The sequence below is a fragment of the Lipotes vexillifer genome, unplaced genomic scaffold (genome assembly GCF_000442215.2).
Source record: "Lipotes vexillifer unplaced genomic scaffold, Lipotes_vexillifer_v1.1 scaffold863, whole genome shotgun sequence".
Lineage (NCBI taxonomy): Eukaryota > Metazoa > Chordata > Mammalia > Artiodactyla > Lipotidae > Lipotes > Lipotes vexillifer.
In genome coordinates, this window is record NW_006788168.1 from 2,533,340 (window position 1) to 2,552,891 (window position 19,552).

Here is a 19,552-nt window from a genome sequence, read left to right on the forward strand (position 1 = left end):
CCTTCAGGGTAATTGATAGAAATTTTTTAAGTGTTCCAGAAGTTTAGATACTATAATAGTGTTTGTTTCCTGTGACATGGGTTTAGGAAACAGCTGTTCCAGTAGCTACTCTAAATGAACTTTGTGGAGTCTCCTTAGGAGTTGCCATGAGTTGTTGTCTAAAGGAGTTATTTATTCTGTCTGCAAAACCTGCCATTATTCTAAACTACTACATTTGAGGTAAGAAGTATCCTTTATTAGTTGCATGTAGAAGCCCTAAGTACCTTTTGGCTTTTGATAAGTGTGTGTGTGTGCATGCGTCCCTGTGTGTGTTGGAGGGGGCTGAAGAGAAGCTCTGTAAAGAGCCATTTAACTTTCTTTTAAAACATGTCTTGACTTTAACATGCACAGAATTTTTTTTTTCCAAAGACCAATTCTGAGGAATCAAGGAAAGGGCTCTATAATACTTTAGAATACTCATAGAAATAATGTATGGTATAAAATAATTGTAAACCTGTCTTGGAAACTAATTGTTGATGAAGGCTAGACAGAAAACTTTGAAAAACTGTAGAAACATAGGGCACAGAAGTTGGTATTTTAAATGAATGTTTAAAACCTACAATTCTAGGACAGTATTAATTAAAGGTCTTTTTTTTTTCCCCCTCCCTGAAACAATTTGTATTCATTTTTTAAGGCGGGGCAGGAGGTTGGGGAGACTTTAAAAATGGTTGAGTCTGCCTTATTTTGAAAACTAATTTGAGATAGAAATAAAAGGTGACTGTTAAATGGTAAAAATACAGAATAGTTGGGTTTTAAAAATGGAAGGAAATCTTGTATATTTTGTCACTAACAAGTCCTCCGTTCCTGTATAGAATTTTTCTAAAATTAAATATATTTTCCTATTTAAATAATAGCAAGTATTGGAGATATTTAAGAGGAAGTTGAAACTTGTTTCTAACAGACACATACTCTGGGGAAAAGGAGGAGGGAAGGAAACAGATTCTCTATCACAGTTATTAAGTAGGTCTCACCAAATGCTGGTGAGGAAGGATGTGGAAGAATGAGGTCCCCCGTACACTGGTGACAGGGGCCACTCCGGAAGAGAGTTTGGCAGTTCCTTTCAAAACCAAAAAATGCACTTACCATATGACCCAACAATTGCATTCTTGGGCATTTATCTCAAATAAATGACTTATTTTCATCCAGAAGCTGGTACACAAATGTTCATAGCAACTTTACTCACAGTATCCAAAAATTGGAAGCCACCCAGGTGTCCTTCAGTGGGTGACTAGTCAAACTAACTATGGTCCCTCCACACTGTGGACACAACTCAGCAACAAAAAGAAACAAATGATCAATATGAGCAACTGCTGAGATGAACCTCAAGAATATGCCAAGTGAAAAAAGCCAATCTCAGAAGGATATATATATACCACATGATTTCATTTAGGTAGCATTTGTGTAATAACATGATCACAGATTTGGACTTAGGGAGGGGTAAGGGTGGACGAAGGGGGAGGGGATGGTTACCAGAGGGCAACCGGAGGAGCCTTGTGGTAACAGTAATGTTGAACATCCTGATTGCGGTTGTTACACAAGCCTGCGTGTGTGATGAGCATGGAGAGAGCTCCCCCGTCCTGTACACAGGCACACACACACACACACACACACACACACACACACACACGAGTGTGTGTGGGCAGTGAGGGGCCCACACACCACAAAAAAAACAAAAAAACAGCAACTCTTCCAGTGGTACAAAAAGAGAAAAAAATAGACTGAATATTGCAATGTTATATGGTTCAAGGAGAAAATAATGTACACCAGATGCTGATGAGCGTACATCAGAATGTTAGTTGTGCTCCTTCGCTTATGGTGATTTCAGAGGGATTTTTACCTATTTGTGCCTTTTTTTTTTTTAAAGTTTATTTTTGGCTGCGTAGGGTCTTTATTGCTGTGCGCGGGCTTTCCCTAGTTGCAGCGAGCGGGGGCTATTCTTCGTTGCGGTGCGCGGGCTTCTCATTGTGGTAGCTTCTCTTGTTGCGGAGCACGGGCTCTAGGCGCGCAGGCTTCGGTAGTTGTGGCACGTGGGCTCAGTAGTTGTGGCTCGCAGGCTTGAGTACAGGCTCAGTAGCTGTGGCGCACAGGCTTAGTTGCTCCACGGCATGTGGGATCTTCCTGGGCCAGGGCTCAAACCCATGTCCCCTGCATTGGCAGGTGGATTCTTAACCACTGAGCCACCGGGGAAGTCCATGTGCTTTTTTATGATTAAAATTTTTTCCATAATGTACATGCATTGTTCATGCATCAAAAAAAAAAACTTTTAAATAAATGGCAAATATTTAGAAGCATAAGAAAAATAATGGGTCCTATTTTTAAAATTCTGTCACAGTGACAGAATTGTGTAGTAATTTCGTTATCACGTAGTTTGACAGCCTGTTGGCAGTTAAATTTTTGTCAAAAAACAGTTTAGGAAGGTACGTGTTTACCTACTTGTATTTAGAAATTTGTTTAGGAATTTACAGAGATTTCACATTTCTTCCTTGATCATATCATATGCATTTTAGTATCACAAAATTTGTATTCTCGAAACAAAAACATCTAAATTGTAAATATTTAAATAATAGATTTAAAATCTATTCTTAGTCTTGCTTATTTATCTTGAATGAAAAATGTTCTCAATCTTTAATATTATGTAGAGATTACCAGAACTTTTCATAACTCATATTTAATTAAATTTTATTGTTTTCTCTTCTAACATTTTTGGATCAAAGATACTCTCAGTAAGTCCTTTAACGGAGAGGTTTGTCCTGGTTTTCCTCACATCATCCGTTTCTTTCTTCCCAGCAGCTCCAGGCTTTTTCAGTCATTAACACCTCACTGTCTTTTATTACTTATCAGCTCTGTTAAAAGGGCTTAGTTGTGGAGTAAGTTGAAACTGTTCCTGAAATGAGCCTGATGGATTTTTTTTAATATCTCATATATACCCTTATGCCCCCTTAAAACATATAATTGAGAATTGATTATAACATCTTCACTGGTAATGGAATTTTTTTTGTTGTTTTGAGAAATTATCCAATTGAAATTGATAGTGGAGGCTAGAGTGGAAGTTGTAGTCAGATAAAACTTGAGCAATGACCTGGAGTTGAAATAAAGGAGACACGGACCTGGGTTGATAATGGAATTAAATGATTATTCCTGACTCCTGATAGAAAAACTACAGCATCTTTTATCTAATTTTTTGGTGTGTTTGTTTTTTTCTTTTTAATCTTAAGGCTATTTGTTGAAGTTCTTTAAAATCGTTGTATTTGCCTGGCTTTCCCCGGTATAATAAATGACATCTTCGATGGGAACAGTGGGTCATTTTTCCTTATAGAAAATGTTCTATAATTTCTATTTTTCCACAGTCATTCTCCCAAAGTCAGATGCTCGTAAAACCTCTAGATTTGAAATACTCCCTCAGTGTCCTTCCATCATTTCTCCACTCCCAAATGTAGTTGTTTCTTGGCAAAAGCTGAACCGATGATTCCAGAACAAACAGCACAATCAGAACATCCTTGCTCAGGCACGTAGCTGAGGGTGAATCTTCTTAGCTGCTGAGCAGGACAGTTATTTTTAATAACTGCCATGTGCTTTTTTCATCATTGTCCTGAGTGTACAGCTGGTATAGAGTTAATGTACTTAGTTCTGTGATTCTAGCTTAGAGGTCAGCCCTGAGATGTAAGGGGGGCTCTGAAATAAAGTGGGAAATGACAAAAAGCGCTTGGAAATGTTTCAGATAACTAGTGTGTAACATGTCTTAAAACTTAAAACGGTGATTATTTTCCTTTAAGTCATTTTAAGTTCCCTAACCCAACCGTGTCCCCCCTTTTGTGAGGGCTGGAACATGATTACACTTCATTCCAATGTAAAAAACCTAAGACAAAAACTATAGAACTTATAATTCAGAAACACGAGAGAATTGAACTCCTGAAGCAGAGGTCTTGAGAAGAATGAGTTTTCAAGTCGCATAATAACTATGTATCTCTGTATCTATGGAAAATCTTAGTTCAGTTGAAACAAGATATTCTTTAATGAAAACCCCTTTGATAATTTCTGCATTGATCTTTGTTTCTGAGCTTCCTATTTTGGAATTTTTTTTTTTTTTAAAGAGTAATTGAACTTCCTTTGAAGTGTCTGAAGCATACTTAATCTATTCTAGGGCTGACTTATTCTAATGCACCTGGCAGTCATGAAGCATTTGAGCAGATAGGTTGATGGCTGAAGTGAAATAAATGAAAAGACATCCTATTGAGTTCCCTTTCTCCCTCATAAAAGTACACGCTCAATTCCTTGCACGTTTGTTAAGGGCATTGATAGGTGACTCAGTGTGAAGTGTCTGAGTGGGGCTGAAAGAGTTGGGGTGATTCTCAGTGTCGTGCTCATCCTGCTTCATGGTAATATTTCGTATCATTTCCTTTTCCTAATAATAATGCTGGTATTAATATTAGCTGTCAGCTATTGGCAATACTGTGTGCCTGGTGATTCACGTGTTAACCTCATTTAATCCTGCCAACACCCGTATGAAATAAGTTCACCACTCTTGTACAGAGGAGGAAGTTGAGACCCAGAGAGGTTCAGTTAGTTGTAGCTGGTAATAGATATCCTTGCTTGGGTTTCTCGGGAAGCAGAGTCTGAGATGAGGATTTTCCTGCAGGTAGTTTGTGTGAGAGGTGATCCCGGGAAGCAGGGGTGAGGGGGCAAGAAGGAAACATCAATAAAGGGATGCATTGTTGAAGTCGCTGCTGCGGTTCCACCAGGACCTCTGACAATTGTTCAGAATGGCTCCTAGAATTGTCCATCCAAAGGATGGGAGACTGGGCATTGATACACTGGCTTCTGTCACCCATTGGTTGAGAGCTGCCTTAATTCCCTAGAACTTCTGGGCTAAGCTGACTTGTAGGTTCCCTGGGATTCAGAGGATACTCTGACCACCCCCACCCCCCCAAAAAAATAAGAGATGCACCTTGAATTGGGACCTTGTGGGCATACAGATGAGCTCACACAGAGCTGCCTTTCAGAAATCAGAGGTAGGCTAAAGGGAGGTGGGGTGACGTGCCAGAAGCATCTAAAGGCATAAAGGGGATAGGACCAAGCCCAGACTGCTTCCAAAACCTGTGCTCTTTCCAAACCATCTCCCTGTAAACAGAGAGATGAGATGGGGGGGCTGTAAGTCAGGGTGACATGAAAATTCAGAGAACGCACATAGTGATTATCATAGTGTGAGAAGACTGCACATCATCATCATTGTACATGTGATTACATGTCGTCGGGATGATTTAATTTCCCGTCTGTGTTGCTTTGCTTAATATTAGCATTCCTTGCCTATATGAAGATTAGGATACAAGAAGAATATCCAGAATATTCTAAATATTGAAGGCTATAACTGATTTGGGGTTAAAAATATACTCCATTATCAAGTTTTTAAGATCTACACATACAGGATCATGTTGTACCCGGGAGCTGTGACACAAGGTGTTGAGTATTTGTGGAGGGAATGACTAAGGTCGATCATGTGGTATCTCCAAGACTATTGTTCATTGTAAATTCTGGGTTTTTTTTTTTTTTTTTCGGTTAAAAAATCACTTGGTAACACCATGAAGACTTTCTTATTAAGATTTTTTATTAAATTTTTAATAGATGACGTATAGCATTGTGTAAGTTTAAGGTGTACAACATGTTGACCACTGTGGAGTCGCTCACACCTCCATCATGTCACATAGTTACCATTTCTTTTTTGTGGTGGGAACATTTAAGATCTAGTCTCATGGAAACTTTGAAGAATGTAATACGATGTTGTTGACTGTGAGCACAGTGTTGTGCATTCAATGGCCAGAACATACTCCTCTTCTACAGGCAAGTTTGCACCGTTGGACCCACTCTCCCCCTAGTAACCACCACTCTGCTGTTTCTGAGTTCAACATTTTTAGGTTCCATTTATAAGTGAGATCATACAGTATATGTCTGTGTCTGACTTATCTCACGTAGTATAATGTCCTCAAGGCACACCTGTGTTCTCTCACAGCAGGATTTCCTTTCTCATGGCTGAATAATATTCCTTTGTGTATATGTACCACATCTTCTTTATCCATTCAGATATTGACAGACACTTAAACTGTTTCCATATGTTGGCTATTGTGAACAATGCTGCTGTGAGCATGGGAGTGCAGATCTCTTTGATATCCTGTTTTCATTTCCTTTAGATAAATATCCAGAAGTGGAATTAATGGATCATATGGTAGTTCTATTTTTAATTTTTTGAGGCACCTTCCTGCTGTTTTCCATGGTGGCTGCACCAGTTTACAGTCCCACCAACAGCGCACGGGGGCTCCCTTCCCTCTACATCCTCACCAACACTTGTTATCTCTTGGCTTTTTCATGATGGCTTTTGTAACCTGGGATGGGGTTCTCTGCTCAGGGTCTCACAGACTGGAATCAGGGGTTGACCAGGCTGCAAGGAATCTGTTTTCCAAGCTCATTCAGGTTGTTGGCAGAGTCCTGGCTCCTTGTGGTAGTAGGACTGAGGTTTCCGTTTTCAGGCTGGGCAGTCAGCCTGGGGTGGCTTTCAGCTCCTGGACATACCTTCAGTCCTTGTTAGGCCTCTCGATCTTCAAAGCCATGTCAGACCCCTTCTGTGCTCACATCTCTTCTCCTGGAAAAGCCCAGGCCCACCCAGACGACCTCTCTCTCATAAAGTCAGCTGTGCCACAGAGAATACCCTAATCACGAGTCTTGGGGTCCTGTGGGCTGTGCATCTGGGGGCAGAGTTCCTGGGGGCTGTCTTTGAATCCTGCCCACTGCACCCTGTGAAAAACAAAGGACTGGAGAGTTAGAAGCAGATTCAGAACCAACCCTTGGCTCGCGTACAGGATGAATAGTGGTTGCATCATCTGTGTTCCCCGTGCAGCCTGGGGAACGGTGAGCCGCCAGCGGGTCATATGGGAAGGTAAATTCAGGCTTCTTGTTGGCGGCGAGGCTCGGGCTCATCGGATTATAGTTCTTCCTGGAGTGACTGACGCAGCCCTCGCTGGAATGTAAAGTTCTTACGTTTCACGTCAGTCCTGGGGTAACACGTCTATCCCAAATGTTCATACAGTATGTGGCTCAGCAAGGTTAACTGACTCAGCCAAGTAGCTGGTTCACGGACAGCAAAGCCACGACCAGGTGCTCTTCTCACAGACTCCGGTGGCCACATGCCGGCTCTGCAACCAGCGTTTACTGAGTGCCTCCTGAGGCCGGGCTGGGTGAGGTTAAGGTGGACGGTGGTCACGGTACTCCAGGAGCCCCTGCTCTCCACCTGTTGTGCTGCAGTCAGGGGGCCAGATGTGAGCCCGTGAGTCGGTATTTATACCCATTCCAGTCTCAGTCCTTTTCCAAACCCTGCCTGACCCCAATTATTCTGTGTCCTTAGCTGAACTCGATGCGGAGCACACTCAGAAGGTCCTGGACATGGAGCAAACCCAGCAAATGAAGCTGAGGGAGCGGCAGAAGTTCTTTGAGGAAGCCTTCCAGCAGGACATGGAGCAGTACCTCTCCACGGGCTACCTGCAGACAGCAGAGAGGCGAGGCAAGTCAGGAGCGGGCCCTGCGCTGTGTGTGGCTAGGGTGCTGCCTCCAGAGCGGGGCTGGGACAGAGGCTCAAAGGGGATGCGTCCTGCCGTCTTTGTCTTGCTGTTGCCTCTTCTTGTAGTTCTAGGCTTTTGTTGAAGATATTTAGAAAACATGGAATACATTTTCTTAAAACATTAAAAGGACAAAACAAACATTTGCCATAATTCTGTAGCACAGAATCCCTAATCCCTATTACTATTTTAGGGTGATTCTCTCTTGTGCGTGCCTATTTATATAGACTGTACACATATCTGGCTTTGTGTCTAACTTTCCTTCATGGTGTATGGGGATCTTTCCCCTACATTATTAAAAATCCTTTGAAAGGGTATGTTTTAAAAGCGGCATCTTCATGGTCAGGACATATCGTAACAGTTTCCTAGTTGGACACTTAAGATTCTTTGCCTCTGTAAGTCGTGCTGTGATGTACATCTAGATGCATCTGATGGTTCCCAAGAACACGCTGAAGGGCACAGGAGTTGGATTCCAGGCCCCTTCACCAGCCCCTCCTTCCCAGGACCTGGTGCCTGTGGAGGAGTGGTCTGGGCGGGCAGCTGACGTTTCCTCTCTGGCCAGTACAGGAGCAGTGGGCAGTGTGTACAGGCATCCTGGGCTTCCCCGCTTACCTGCCCTCCATCCTCCTGGAAACCCCTGCTCCTCCCAAACCTCTGTGCTCATTCTTCCTCTTTTGCCTGGCCCTGGCCTTTGCTCTCCATACCCTGCCCCTCACGGAAGCCGCCCCCAATTTATCTGTTATCCTCCCTCTGTTCCTACCTTCTCTATGTGCTCCCCAAGGAGAGGTTAAAGAAATCAAAGAATGAGGAAGGAAAAGAATGTAGAGAAAACAGACTAATAGGCGTGACTTAGAATGACTGAAGGATGCTTTACGTTGACAGTGCTTCTTAAACTGAGGTGGATGGTATAGATTTGAAGTTCAACTGCATCTCCAGTCAGCTCGCCCTCTGTGTGTCCCACTGATGGAGAGTCTGTCTTCATCTGGGAAAGTCAGACTGCATGTTCCCTCAGAGTACGTTTGCTATTCAGTTTCTTTAGTGTTTGGCGCTGGTTATGGAGAGAGCCATCCTTGTTCACTCCAGGGATCTGTGTCATGTTGTGGGCAGCAGCTGAGAAGGACACCACCCTAGTCTGCTTGGGCTGCTATAACAAAACAACACAGACTGGTAGCTTATACACAACAGGGCTGGAGGCTGTAAGTCTGTGGTCAAGGTGCTGGCTGATTTGGTTCCGAGAGGTCTGCAGCTGGTCCTCACTTGACAGGGAAAGCATCTCTGGTGCCTCTTCCTAGGAGAAGCGGCATCTTCATGGTCCTTCCCATCTTCAGGGCCCCACCCTCATGACTTCTAGAATAATCACCTCCCAAAGGCCCACCTCCAGAAACCATCACACTGGGGGTTAGGGCTTCACCATAGGAATTTGGGCAGGTGGGGGGGGCACCCAAACATTTAGTCCATAACACACACACCCTGGCAAATCTGACCCACAGATCTGAGCACAGTGAGACGTTATGCCGAGAGGGCATGGGGAGGTGGGACAGTGAAGAAAAGAGCAGTAGAGACTCTAATGCTTGTTCAGTTTAGTTCAGCAGACATTTCCTGAGCACCTGCTAAGTGCTCAGCAGAGGCAAAGAGAATATGAAAGTGCCTCTTAGGAGAGCCCATCCTCAGGGGATGAGGACACAGCAGAGGCTGCAGCTTCAGAAGTCCCTCTTTGTCGGCTGTGAGTGCGCTGAGACAGGGATGGGCTGTTACTGCCCGGTCCTTGTGGCCAGCACAGCCCAGTGCTGGGCAAAGAGAAGGAAGGGCTCGGTCAAGACGTGTTGAATAGATAGCAATTAAGTATTAAGGAATTGAATTTTCATGGTTTCAAGCACCTAAAAAAATGTCCTTCAAGTTTCAAAAAAGTGTTGAGCTTTTTTTTTTTCAAGGTAAAAAAGAGAGCCACACATACATTGCCAATATGTGTGGTTTTGAAAGCACTGAGGAAGAAAATTGGAGGCTTTAGGCTTTTCAGCTTCCTGCTTCAGCTGGAGCAGAAAAGATGTTCACAAATAACAAACAGGCCTCTCCACACAAGGCTGTCCAGGGCCATCCCTTAGACTTCCCAGCCTGGGAGTCACACATCCCTTCCTTACAGCATATTCCTTTCCAAGGATGAACATTCTTTCATTTAGAAGAATCAATCAAAATAAGAATATCTACAGTGAACATGGTATTTTACACTCATTCCACTAAATCAGAAATAGCAGTCTGAATTTTTCTCACTTTCCAAAGCATCATTTTTTAGTTAAGACAAAGGCATGGAAAGTTTTATCCAGAAAATGATCTAAGGGTGAAGGGCCATCTGTGCCCACTGGGATTGTCGTGAGGCTGGGAACCACAGAGTGGGGAGCCTCATGCACTTGAAGGGGAGCGAGGGCATTGCACATCATGCTGAGGAGCAATGGGGACCTGGGGCCCACGCATGCCCAGCAGCTCCAAGTGCCATTAGGACGTGATGAGGTGTTTTGTAAGACCCTGACGCAGGTTTTCTCTTCCACCTGACAAAACTCCCATTTTCTCAGAAAAATATCTATTGCTTTCACTTTGTTGCTAAGCACCTGGGTATCCTGACAGTGTGTAGTTGTGACCACATCCCTCACCCTGAAGATGTCCTGTCTGTACCTGTGTTCCCACTGTTAGACCTTGGGTTCCTGGCATCTCTGCTGGGCTGGTAGTTGTCAAATCTTGTGTGGCCAGGGGCGACCCCTGTGCCCTCAGACACTCTGACTCAGCCCCTGGGTGTCCCAGTGCCTGGGGAGGGCAGGAGGATGTTTGGGCTAGTGATAAACCCAGTAGGTCTGGGGTAGGGCCCAAGAATGTGCCTTTCCCACAAGTTCCCAGGTGATGCTGACGCTGCTGGTCTGGGGTCCACATCTTGAGAACCGCTTCTTTAGGGTACAGAACAAGGACACAGTCATAGGACAAGCATATCTAATTGTACTGGATTCCGTCACAAATACCCACACCAGTTTACAGTCTCCAAGAAGCTGTATGTGCATGCTCTACTCACTCCACAGCTTTGTCAACACTTGGTAGTGTCAGATAGTTAAAATTTTTCACAAATTTAGATGAAATGATACTTTATTTTGGCTTTAATCTGCAGTTCCTTGATTGTCCATTTTTCTACTGGTTGGATGTCTTTAGAGTCTTACACTCATGGTATTGGTCTTTTCTGATGATGTCTGGTGCAGATACCTTCTCTCAATCTGTGGCTTCTCTATTCTAGTGTGGCCTTTGCTAATGTTTATTTTTAAGCTTTGCCCACTTTATTTTCTTGCTTATGGTTTGTACCTGTGTCGTGTTTAGGCAGTCCTTCCCTCCAAGTTATAAGGATACTCTGCTGTGTTTTATTCTAAAAGTTTCTCTGTTTTCCATTTTATATATTTGGGCCTTAAATGCACCACCAGTTTGTTTTTGTGTGCATTGTGAAGTAAGGATCTGACTTTAATTCTGTCTCAGCACCAGTGTTCTCTCCACTGCTCACATGGTCTTCTGTCAGTTTCAGTACAACTGAGTCTTTTATAGGCTTTCTTTTCTGTTCCAGTCTTCTGTTTGTCTGGCCTTGAGCCAAACCTTACTATCTTAATTTTAATTCTTCATTAAATAGTGGTTCTCAACCAGGGGCAACTTTGTCCCCTCGGGGACCCATGGCAACGTCTGGAGAGTTCTCTTTGTTGTGATTGAGGTGGGGGGTCTGTAAGTATCCGTTTCAAAAGGCTTCTAAATTGGCTTGTTCAGATGTTTCCTGTTAATACTCAATTTTGGATTGCTTAATCATCAAAGAGGTACATTAGATCTTCATTTCCCCCATGATTATGGACTTGTTACCATTTTCCTTGTGATTCTTCTGTATTTTGCTTTATAAAAATAACCACAAAATATATAGTCACATAGAAATTCTGAATTACCTTCCTGGTGAATTGAACCATTAAAAAAATCACTAAGTGGGAGCTTCCCTAGTGGTGCAGTGGTTAAGAATCCGCCTACCAATACAGGGGACACGGGTTCGAGCCCTGGTCTGGGAAGATCCCACATGCCGCGGAGCAACTAAGCCCGTGTGCGACAACTACTGAGCCTGCGCTCTAGAGCCCGCAGGCCACAGCTACTGAAGCCCGTGTGCCTACAGCCTGTGCTCTGCAACAAGAGAAGCCGCTGCAATGAGAAGCCTGCGCACGGCAACGAAGACCCAATGCAGCCAAAAATAAATAAAATTTACTTAATTAAAAAAAAAAGGGAACAAACTACTGATACATGCTGTAGTGTGGATAAACCTCCAAAAAAAAAAACCACTAAGTGCTATATTTTACCCCAATAATGCTTTTGTTTCCCCTTCAACTCTATTTTTTTTATATTTATATAGCCATGTCAGCTTTCTTCAAGTTAGTTAGTTGTTTGCCCACTTCCCATTTTTCCTTAAATTTTTTTAATGTTCCTGTTCTTATATTTTAGGAGTGTCTCTTACAAACAGAATAACTAGATTTTATCACTTATAGGAAATATTTTCAGGAAAATAGAAAGCACCAAATCAGATGATAGTAATGAAGCCAGGCAGTCAGTGATCACAGCGAATGTAAATGAACCAAATTTGACACGTAACAGATTATAAAACTGGCTTCGTTACCATCTTATTTGGTGCTATTTTCCTGCAAGTGTTCCCTATGCTTTTAGTCCAATTATTTTTCTCCCCTCTTTAAGAGAATGGCACAGACAGAAAAAAAGGGAGACTCTGCTCCTTTCAAAAGTGAAGTCAAAGCCAGGCTGAAACACCACGAAGGACTCCACAGTCACAAAGAAAACCCGCATTTTCCCCACCTTCTCCCCGACAGGAGAGCAACCCCCAGAGGCACGAGCCCCAGGGCAACGCCGCCCCGGTGTCCCCTGTGAAGTGGCCGTGATTCCTGTGTGGCCAAGGGCGACAGCAATGGCACATGTCACCCGGCTCCTCTGCCTTGGATGTTGCCACCTTGAGTGGGATGTCTCAACTGTAACAAGCTACCTGCTTTAGTGCTGAGCCTTCATGATTTCCTGTGCCCAGAGACAATCAGATTCCCACCTTCCTGACAGACACAACAGGGATCTGGCTCTTGTCAAGCCGCCTCTCCTTTCATTATCGTCCAGTCTTTCAATTCAGCTGGAGTAAACTCCCCAAATTTGATACTATTATTATTATTATTTTACTCAGTTTTATATATACTCACAGACTTACATGTCTCTTCCCTCCCTCCTGTGGTCCGACCTTTGCTGAGAGCAGGCATAGGAGGGACTTGTATCTCACACTTGATCTTAAGAGATATTTACTTCACCTCTTTGAATTTATTATTCCACTGTCTTCTGACTCCTGTTGTTGAGTTGTAGGTCTAATTATTTCCTTATCTTTCCTAATCTGCTCTTCCTCTTTGATGTTCATCATTTCACTGCAGTGGATTAGGTGAGGATTTCTTTCATCTGTCTTGCTTGGAATATATTTTGTTCCTAAATCCTGCATGTCTGATCTTTCAGCAAATCTGGAAGATAATCAGCCTCTGCGAATACTGCTGGTCCCTGCAGTCTCCATTCTCATTCTGGAACTGTCAATATGTAAACTTTTGCATTTTCCATTTCTCTTAAGCTCTTTCATACTTCCCACTTATTTCATTCACTAATTTTCTATTTGGCTCTCACCTCTAACTTGTGCCCGAAGTTTTAAATTTCAGTGATTTTTTCCTATTTGGAAGTTATTTGGCTTTTTCTCAAATGCCTGATCTGATTTTTGACACCTTGTTCATTGTCTGATTCAATCTTTTCTTTCTTTAAAATAGTTAAAGCCACTTTGAATTCTCGGGAAAAGATGCTAAGAGTCTTTGTTTCTGCTGACCCTCACTCATAGTGACATGCGTACTGTAAATTCCAGATTGGATTGGATTTTGTGTTGAGTTTATATTCCTTTGAGACCTTGGGTTAAGGATGTGTCCACATCCAGAAATTTCTGTTTGCTTGTGACAGGCAGCATCATGCCTGGGATGATTGTAGTTTTCTGGACCACAGAGGCAGTTTAAATATGAACGCCAGACCCGGGAGGCACCCCTCACTGTGCCCAGGCTCAGACTTCTAGTCCTATAGCGTCTTTCTGCTGGTGGGCTGACTTATTTTTTTACATCTTTATTGGAGTATAATTGCTTTACAATGGTGTGTTAGTTTCTGCTTTATAACAAAGTGAATCAGTTATACATAAGTTCCCATATCTCTTCCCTCTTGCATCTCCCCCTAGGTGGTCACAAAGCACCGAGCTGATCTCCCTGTGCCACTGTGCCACGCGGCTGCTTCCCACTAGCTAGCTATTTTACATTTGGTAGTGTATATATGTCCAGGCCACTCTCTCACTTCGTCCCAGCTTACCCTTCCCCCTCCCCATATCCTCAAGTCCATTCTCTAGTAGGTCTGTGTCTTTATTCCTGTCTTACCCCTAGGTTCTTCATGACATATTTTTTTTTCTTAAATTCCATATATATGTGTTAGCATACGGTATTTGTCTTTCTCTTTCTGACTTTACTTCACTCTGTATGACAGACTCTAGGTCCATCCACCTCATTACAAATAGCTCAATTTTGTTTCTTTTATGGCTGAGTAATATTCCATTGTATATATGTGCCACATCTTCTTTATCCATTCATCCGATGATGGACACTTAGGTTGTTTCCATCTCCGGGCTATTGTAAATAGAGCTGCAATGAACATTTTGGTACATGACTCTTTTTGGATTATGGTTTTCTCAGGGTATATGCCCAGTAGTGGGATTGCTGGGTCATATGGTAGTTCTATTTGTAGTTTTTTAAGGAACTTCCGTACTGTTCTCCATAGTGGGCTGATTTTTTTTTTTCTAGTCTGTGCTTTCGCTGCAGGGAGCTCTTGGTTGTAACTCGCCAGCTTGCAGATGCTCAAACTTTGCTGTTAAGATGAAGACTAGAGAAATGTCACAAGGGCAGAGAAGACTCCAAATGGAATTGTAGTAAAGCTGGGGGCAACCACAGCCAGGTGTCTGGCAGGAATGTCAGCCTCTCTGAGTCGCCGCCCACCTCGGAAGCCAAGAATTGTCTGAGGCAGAAAGGGTTACCTTCAGCACCTGCAAGCAAGAGGGCTGGGGGTGAAAAGGAAAACTGCTGTGGCAGGTGTAAGAGGTAATAGTAACCAAGGTTAAGCTAGGATGGATTTAAAGTACCAAACTGGGACATGTCAATAATACACTGCTCCTAAGTCTATTTTAAAAGTCTGGAGTAGCAGGAGATATTATTTTACACCTAGAAAACACAATGTGCTTTTAGCCTAACACAGTGGAAGCTCACCTTTTTAAAGTGTTAAATGACAGATGGTCTAACCTCTTCCTGTGCCGGTCTCCCCAGAGCCCATGGGCAGCATGTCATCCATGGAAGTGAATGTGGACCTGCTGGAGCAAATGGACCTGGTAGACATCTCTGACCAGGAGGCCCTGGACGTCTTCCTGAACTCCGGTGGCGAGGGGAACACCGTGCTGTCCCCTGTCTCAGGTAGGGGTGACAAGTCTGCACACAGAGTCACACCTAGTTCCATGACTTCCCTGCACATGGAGAACCGATACAGGGCGGTTCAGTTGCACACAGCGTGCACAGCTCTTCTTGTCCCACTAACCCATTCCACGTGCAGTCTGGCCTCACAGAAGTGGACAAATGAAACACTGGCTGTTGTGGTCGTGAATTTCTCAACGACTCTCAGTGCTTTACCCAGACACCTTCAGTGAATAGGGAGCTTTCTTAAACTGTGTGTTCTTTCTCCTCTGGCTCGGAAGTTAATTCGAGTGGGGTTTTTGTGGCTAAGCACTAGAATTTGGGGGAGGTGGGAGCTCTCCTGTGTGGCTTCCCCCTCCCCCATTCGGCAGGTATTGATTTGATCTCTGCTGTGGGCAAGGCCAAGGTTTGTGTTCAGCACTCGGCTTGTATTTTAAAAATTAGTCACAACCCTGTGGGCACGTTACCTCCATTTAATGCCTTCCCAAAATTCCATGTTCATTCGGCGTGTACTTACTGAGGCTTCGGCCCTATACCTGGACTCCATTTATTTTAAATTTCAGACCATTCCTTCTGCGTGGGTGGTCCTCGCAGACGTCATTACAGAGAACGCATTTAAGTTTCTGCCACGTACAAAAGAGGGAAAGGCTAGCCCTTCAGCAGCACCTGCCCCTTCGCTGGTGGCCCCACTCCATGGGCGACCATCCTCACAAGTGAGGCCCGGGGCTTCCTGTTCACGTGTCTCTAAGGTCTCCACAAAGCAGCTCTGTCCATCGTCTCCCCTTCCCGGGAACTACATGAGCAGTGCCGTCCCAGGGAGGCCGGCCCCTTCCCAGGGTCAGGAAGAGACTCCATCACCTGCGTATGGTTTTGATTCCTTTAAGAGGATCCACAAGGGTTTTTCCCCTAACGTCCATTTCTTTGAATTATTTCAAAGGATATAAAGAGGTAAATCTAGATTATCAAGGTTACCAGGAGTGCTCCTCAAAGAAATGCAGTGTTTGCGGTTTGGCCTTGAGCACAGTGCTTTATTGGATACTGGAAAGGGTTCGGGATCTTTCCATGTGTCACAGGTGGCAGAAGGGTCAGCTCAGGCCCTGGACTGCCTCAGGCGTCACCTAGCTCAGCATTTTCTGGGGGCAGTTCCTGCACTGCCACGGGGCCTGGTTCTGCAGCCACAGGAACAGAGAACTCCCAGCTGCTTTATATTCTATGCAAGTTCAAATGACCATCTTCAGGGGCAGTTCTCAGATGCAGCACTTTTAGGACAGGCTCGCTTCTGCTTTATTTTGCAGGGCCTGAAGCGAGCCCCGGTCAGGACGAAGTTACTCTTCAGGTCCCAAATGCCTCCCGAGCCACCCGGCTGTCCTCATCTGCACCCTGCACCGACCCGAGTGCCCAGGACCCCAGCGAAGTGGGGGACTCCCCCGTGGTCCAGTCTGACGAGGAGGGAGTGGAGGTGGACACCGCCCTTGCCACCTTACACACTGATGACAGTGACTCCTAAACCCGGGTGTCCGCGCTCTGGCCACCTTCAGAGGACGACACAGCTGTGCCCAGAGGCCCGCGGGGAAAGCAGGTGGATTTAGGGAGGCTCTCGATTTTTACACAGTTGCCGATAATGTGTGAGAAACTGAAACAACAGCTACAATAAAGTTTGAGGACCGCAAACACAGCCAGTTTGTACAGAAGGGCTGCTAACACACACGTTCCGCAGGCCTCACAGTGCAGGCTAGGCCAGGAAATTAGGTGTCCACGCCGGCTCGGCACTGAATGGCAAAGCCCTTTACAGGCAGGAAGCTGTGCTTCCTCTCAGCTCTAACCAAGTTTGGGTTTTCATCTGATCATTACAAAAATTATGAAGTCCAACAAGCATGGCCTACCTTAATAGAGCACACACCCGGGCCCAGAGGAAGAGAGAGAAACCGAAGCCAAGCCCACAGGCCATCCCGCTCCTGGCGGGACCCCGCTCCCCCAGGGACGTGTTTTCCCCTCTCCCCGCTCGCTCACAGCCCACGGACGAGGGGCAGGCTGGCGGGAGAAGGGGCGGCTGTGGCCCTGCACCCTCGTGGCCACGCTGCCCGCTGGTGTCCAGGAGCCCCGCAGAAAATGAGGCAAACGGCAGCCGTTTGGTGTTTGTTCAGAGGGCATCCAGGCAACTGCCAGCAGAGGGAAAGTGATATTAAAGATTAAAATTCGGTGTTCACTCCACTCCCTGGCCAATGGGACAGACCCCCCCCCCTCAGCCCGTTTATCAGAAAACATTTCATTCACTCTCTTCCACAAGACAAGTGTCCAAAAAACTTTGTTTTTATTATTAAACCTTGTAGTACAAACCTGGAAAGTAAACAAAAAACTGGCAATAAACAACATGAAGTCTTCCCTCCCGGGGGAGGGGTGCAGAGCAGCGCTAATAAATTAAACGTCAGACCGGAAGCCGGAGGCAGAAGTTCACTGTCCAAAAAGAGGGCAAGAACACACAGCAAGGCCATGAAAACCGGACAAGCACATTGGAAAACACGACTCTGCTCATGTCATTGTTAAATATTCCAACACAGTTCAGTCTTCTGCCAACGACAACCGACAAAGTGTCACAGGACGCTCCTGACAAGACAGCCCCACCGGCGAGCTCAGTGCAACACGGGCAGCTGCGGGATTGGTGAAATCCAATTATGAAACAAAGAACGGCTTGTGAAAAGTTTCCCTTTTTTATTCCACACATACTGTACACACAACCGGAGAAGGGCAACAGCTACTCCATTATTATTTTTTTTGTTGTTGTTCAGTGATGTAAGCAGCACTTATAAATGTTACAAGAAAAACCCTGTAAGCATCCAATCCAACCGATGAAGAAACTGAAGTGTAAGGCTTTTCTTCATCTCGTCTTCTCACCCCTCCCCTCCCCCACCCAGAAAAAGGCTCAAGTATTTAAAACAATTTACAGGCGTATGTACAAAAGGGACGGGATTTTTTTTTCTTTTTGTTACAACATGAAGAGAAAAAATAGACCAGATGAGCGCAGATACATTTTCACATTCAAAAAGAACGGCAGACCTCCTAGTGGCTCTAGATGTGATCGCCAACAGAACGAGTTTAAAAAGAAAGATTAATGCTGACCTGTGAAGGTGTAAAACAACAAGCTGTGAGATGAAGACGGAATGTTAGAAAGATTGCACATCCATGACAAAGAAGCACTTAACGGCTTCAATCACTTTTTTCCTTTTTTTTTTTTCTTAAGGATGCTATTGAAGGGTTTTTTGATAAAGTAGCCAACAGCACCAAAAAATAACAGAATGGATTTCCTAATGAAATCAGGCACAGGTTTCCCTCACATGACCCCCTCCAAGGCAGGCAGTCTTTTTCTTCTTTCCTTTTTTTCCTTAAACAGATGCATAGTGATGTGCTGGTAAAGAGAACCTAGTCACTCCGACCTCCTCATTTTGCCTATGGTTAGGAAACAACGTCCACCTTCAGCTGCCATAACCGCCCAAAGAAACAAAATGGGGATTCTCCGGTTTTAACAATTACAAACTCATCCTGCACATGACAGAAGAAAAGACAGCCAAAGTAAAGCCATTTCTTTCAAGTTTTGTGTGTGTGTGTGTGTGTGTGTGTGTGTGTGTGTGTGTCTCCTATCCCTTTTCCTCTCGAGAAAAAAATCTGCTCACATTACTGATGGTTTTAAAATTTGTTCTCCAAACTTCACCCTCTTCAAAACTGGGTTAAAAAAGCCTTTTTTCCCCCAACAATTACAAAAAGAACAAAACAAAAAACAAAACACAAACAAAAAAAAAATCAAAAAGGCTTTTGTCAGCCACAAGGGGCGATACAAATTAATAACAGCCCCTCAAGGGTTTTAAAACAGTGAATATACGGCAGTTTCAAAAATCTGACTGCAGTATCTAGGTATTCTAAGTACAAAAAAAGTTCAACAGTTTAATGCTAAAACAAAATTAGTTCTAAAACCAGAAGAAAATCTTCTTCAGAGCTAGTGCAAAGACAGCTTGTATCCTACAGCCAGTACTCCAAACTAGAATATAATAATTACAGAAAAATATCTATCCCCGGCCCACGGTGCTGGCGTCTTCACGAGGAGGAGGCAGCGGCGAGCCGGGAGGGCGGCACGTCCACCGTTGCTCTCTTGCGGGGCCCTCTTTTTGGTGTGGGTTTACTGAGACAGTTCTCAATGCTGCCGTTTTTACCAGATACCTTGCCACAGATCTGATTGACCAGGCTGATAATTTGTTCCTGTTTCGGGTTGAAAGGAAGACACAGGATTAGCCAACGGAAGAGTGTCGCCAGGACCCCCCAGGGAGTCACCTTCATCAAACCACGTCAGAGCAGCACCGG

The 19,552-nt window shown here is 44.3% G+C and overlaps 2 protein-coding genes across 2 annotated transcripts in view; one reads left to right on the forward strand and one right to left on the reverse strand.

The window, feature by feature from the left end:
- Positions 1-16,877, forward strand: part of DTNBP1 (dystrobrevin binding protein 1) — a 121,635-nt gene extending 104,758 nt beyond the window's left edge. The window contains exons 8-10 of the mRNA XM_007461269.1: positions 7,430-7,585; positions 15,062-15,205; positions 16,498-16,877. Of these exons, the coding sequence (XP_007461331.1) occupies positions 7,430-7,585; positions 15,062-15,205; positions 16,498-16,709 (512 nt within the window). The 3' untranslated portion in view covers positions 16,710-16,877. The remainder of the gene's footprint in view (positions 1-7,429; positions 7,586-15,061; positions 15,206-16,497) is intronic.
- A 603-nt stretch (positions 16,878-17,480) lies between these two features.
- The window catches only part of JARID2 (jumonji and AT-rich interaction domain containing 2), a 242,756-nt gene continuing 240,684 nt past the window's right edge, over positions 17,481-19,552 (reverse strand). The window contains 1 exon segment of the mRNA XM_007461270.1: positions 17,481-19,450. Within this exon segment, the coding sequence (XP_007461332.1) occupies positions 19,289-19,450 (162 nt within the window). The 3' untranslated portion in view covers positions 17,481-19,288.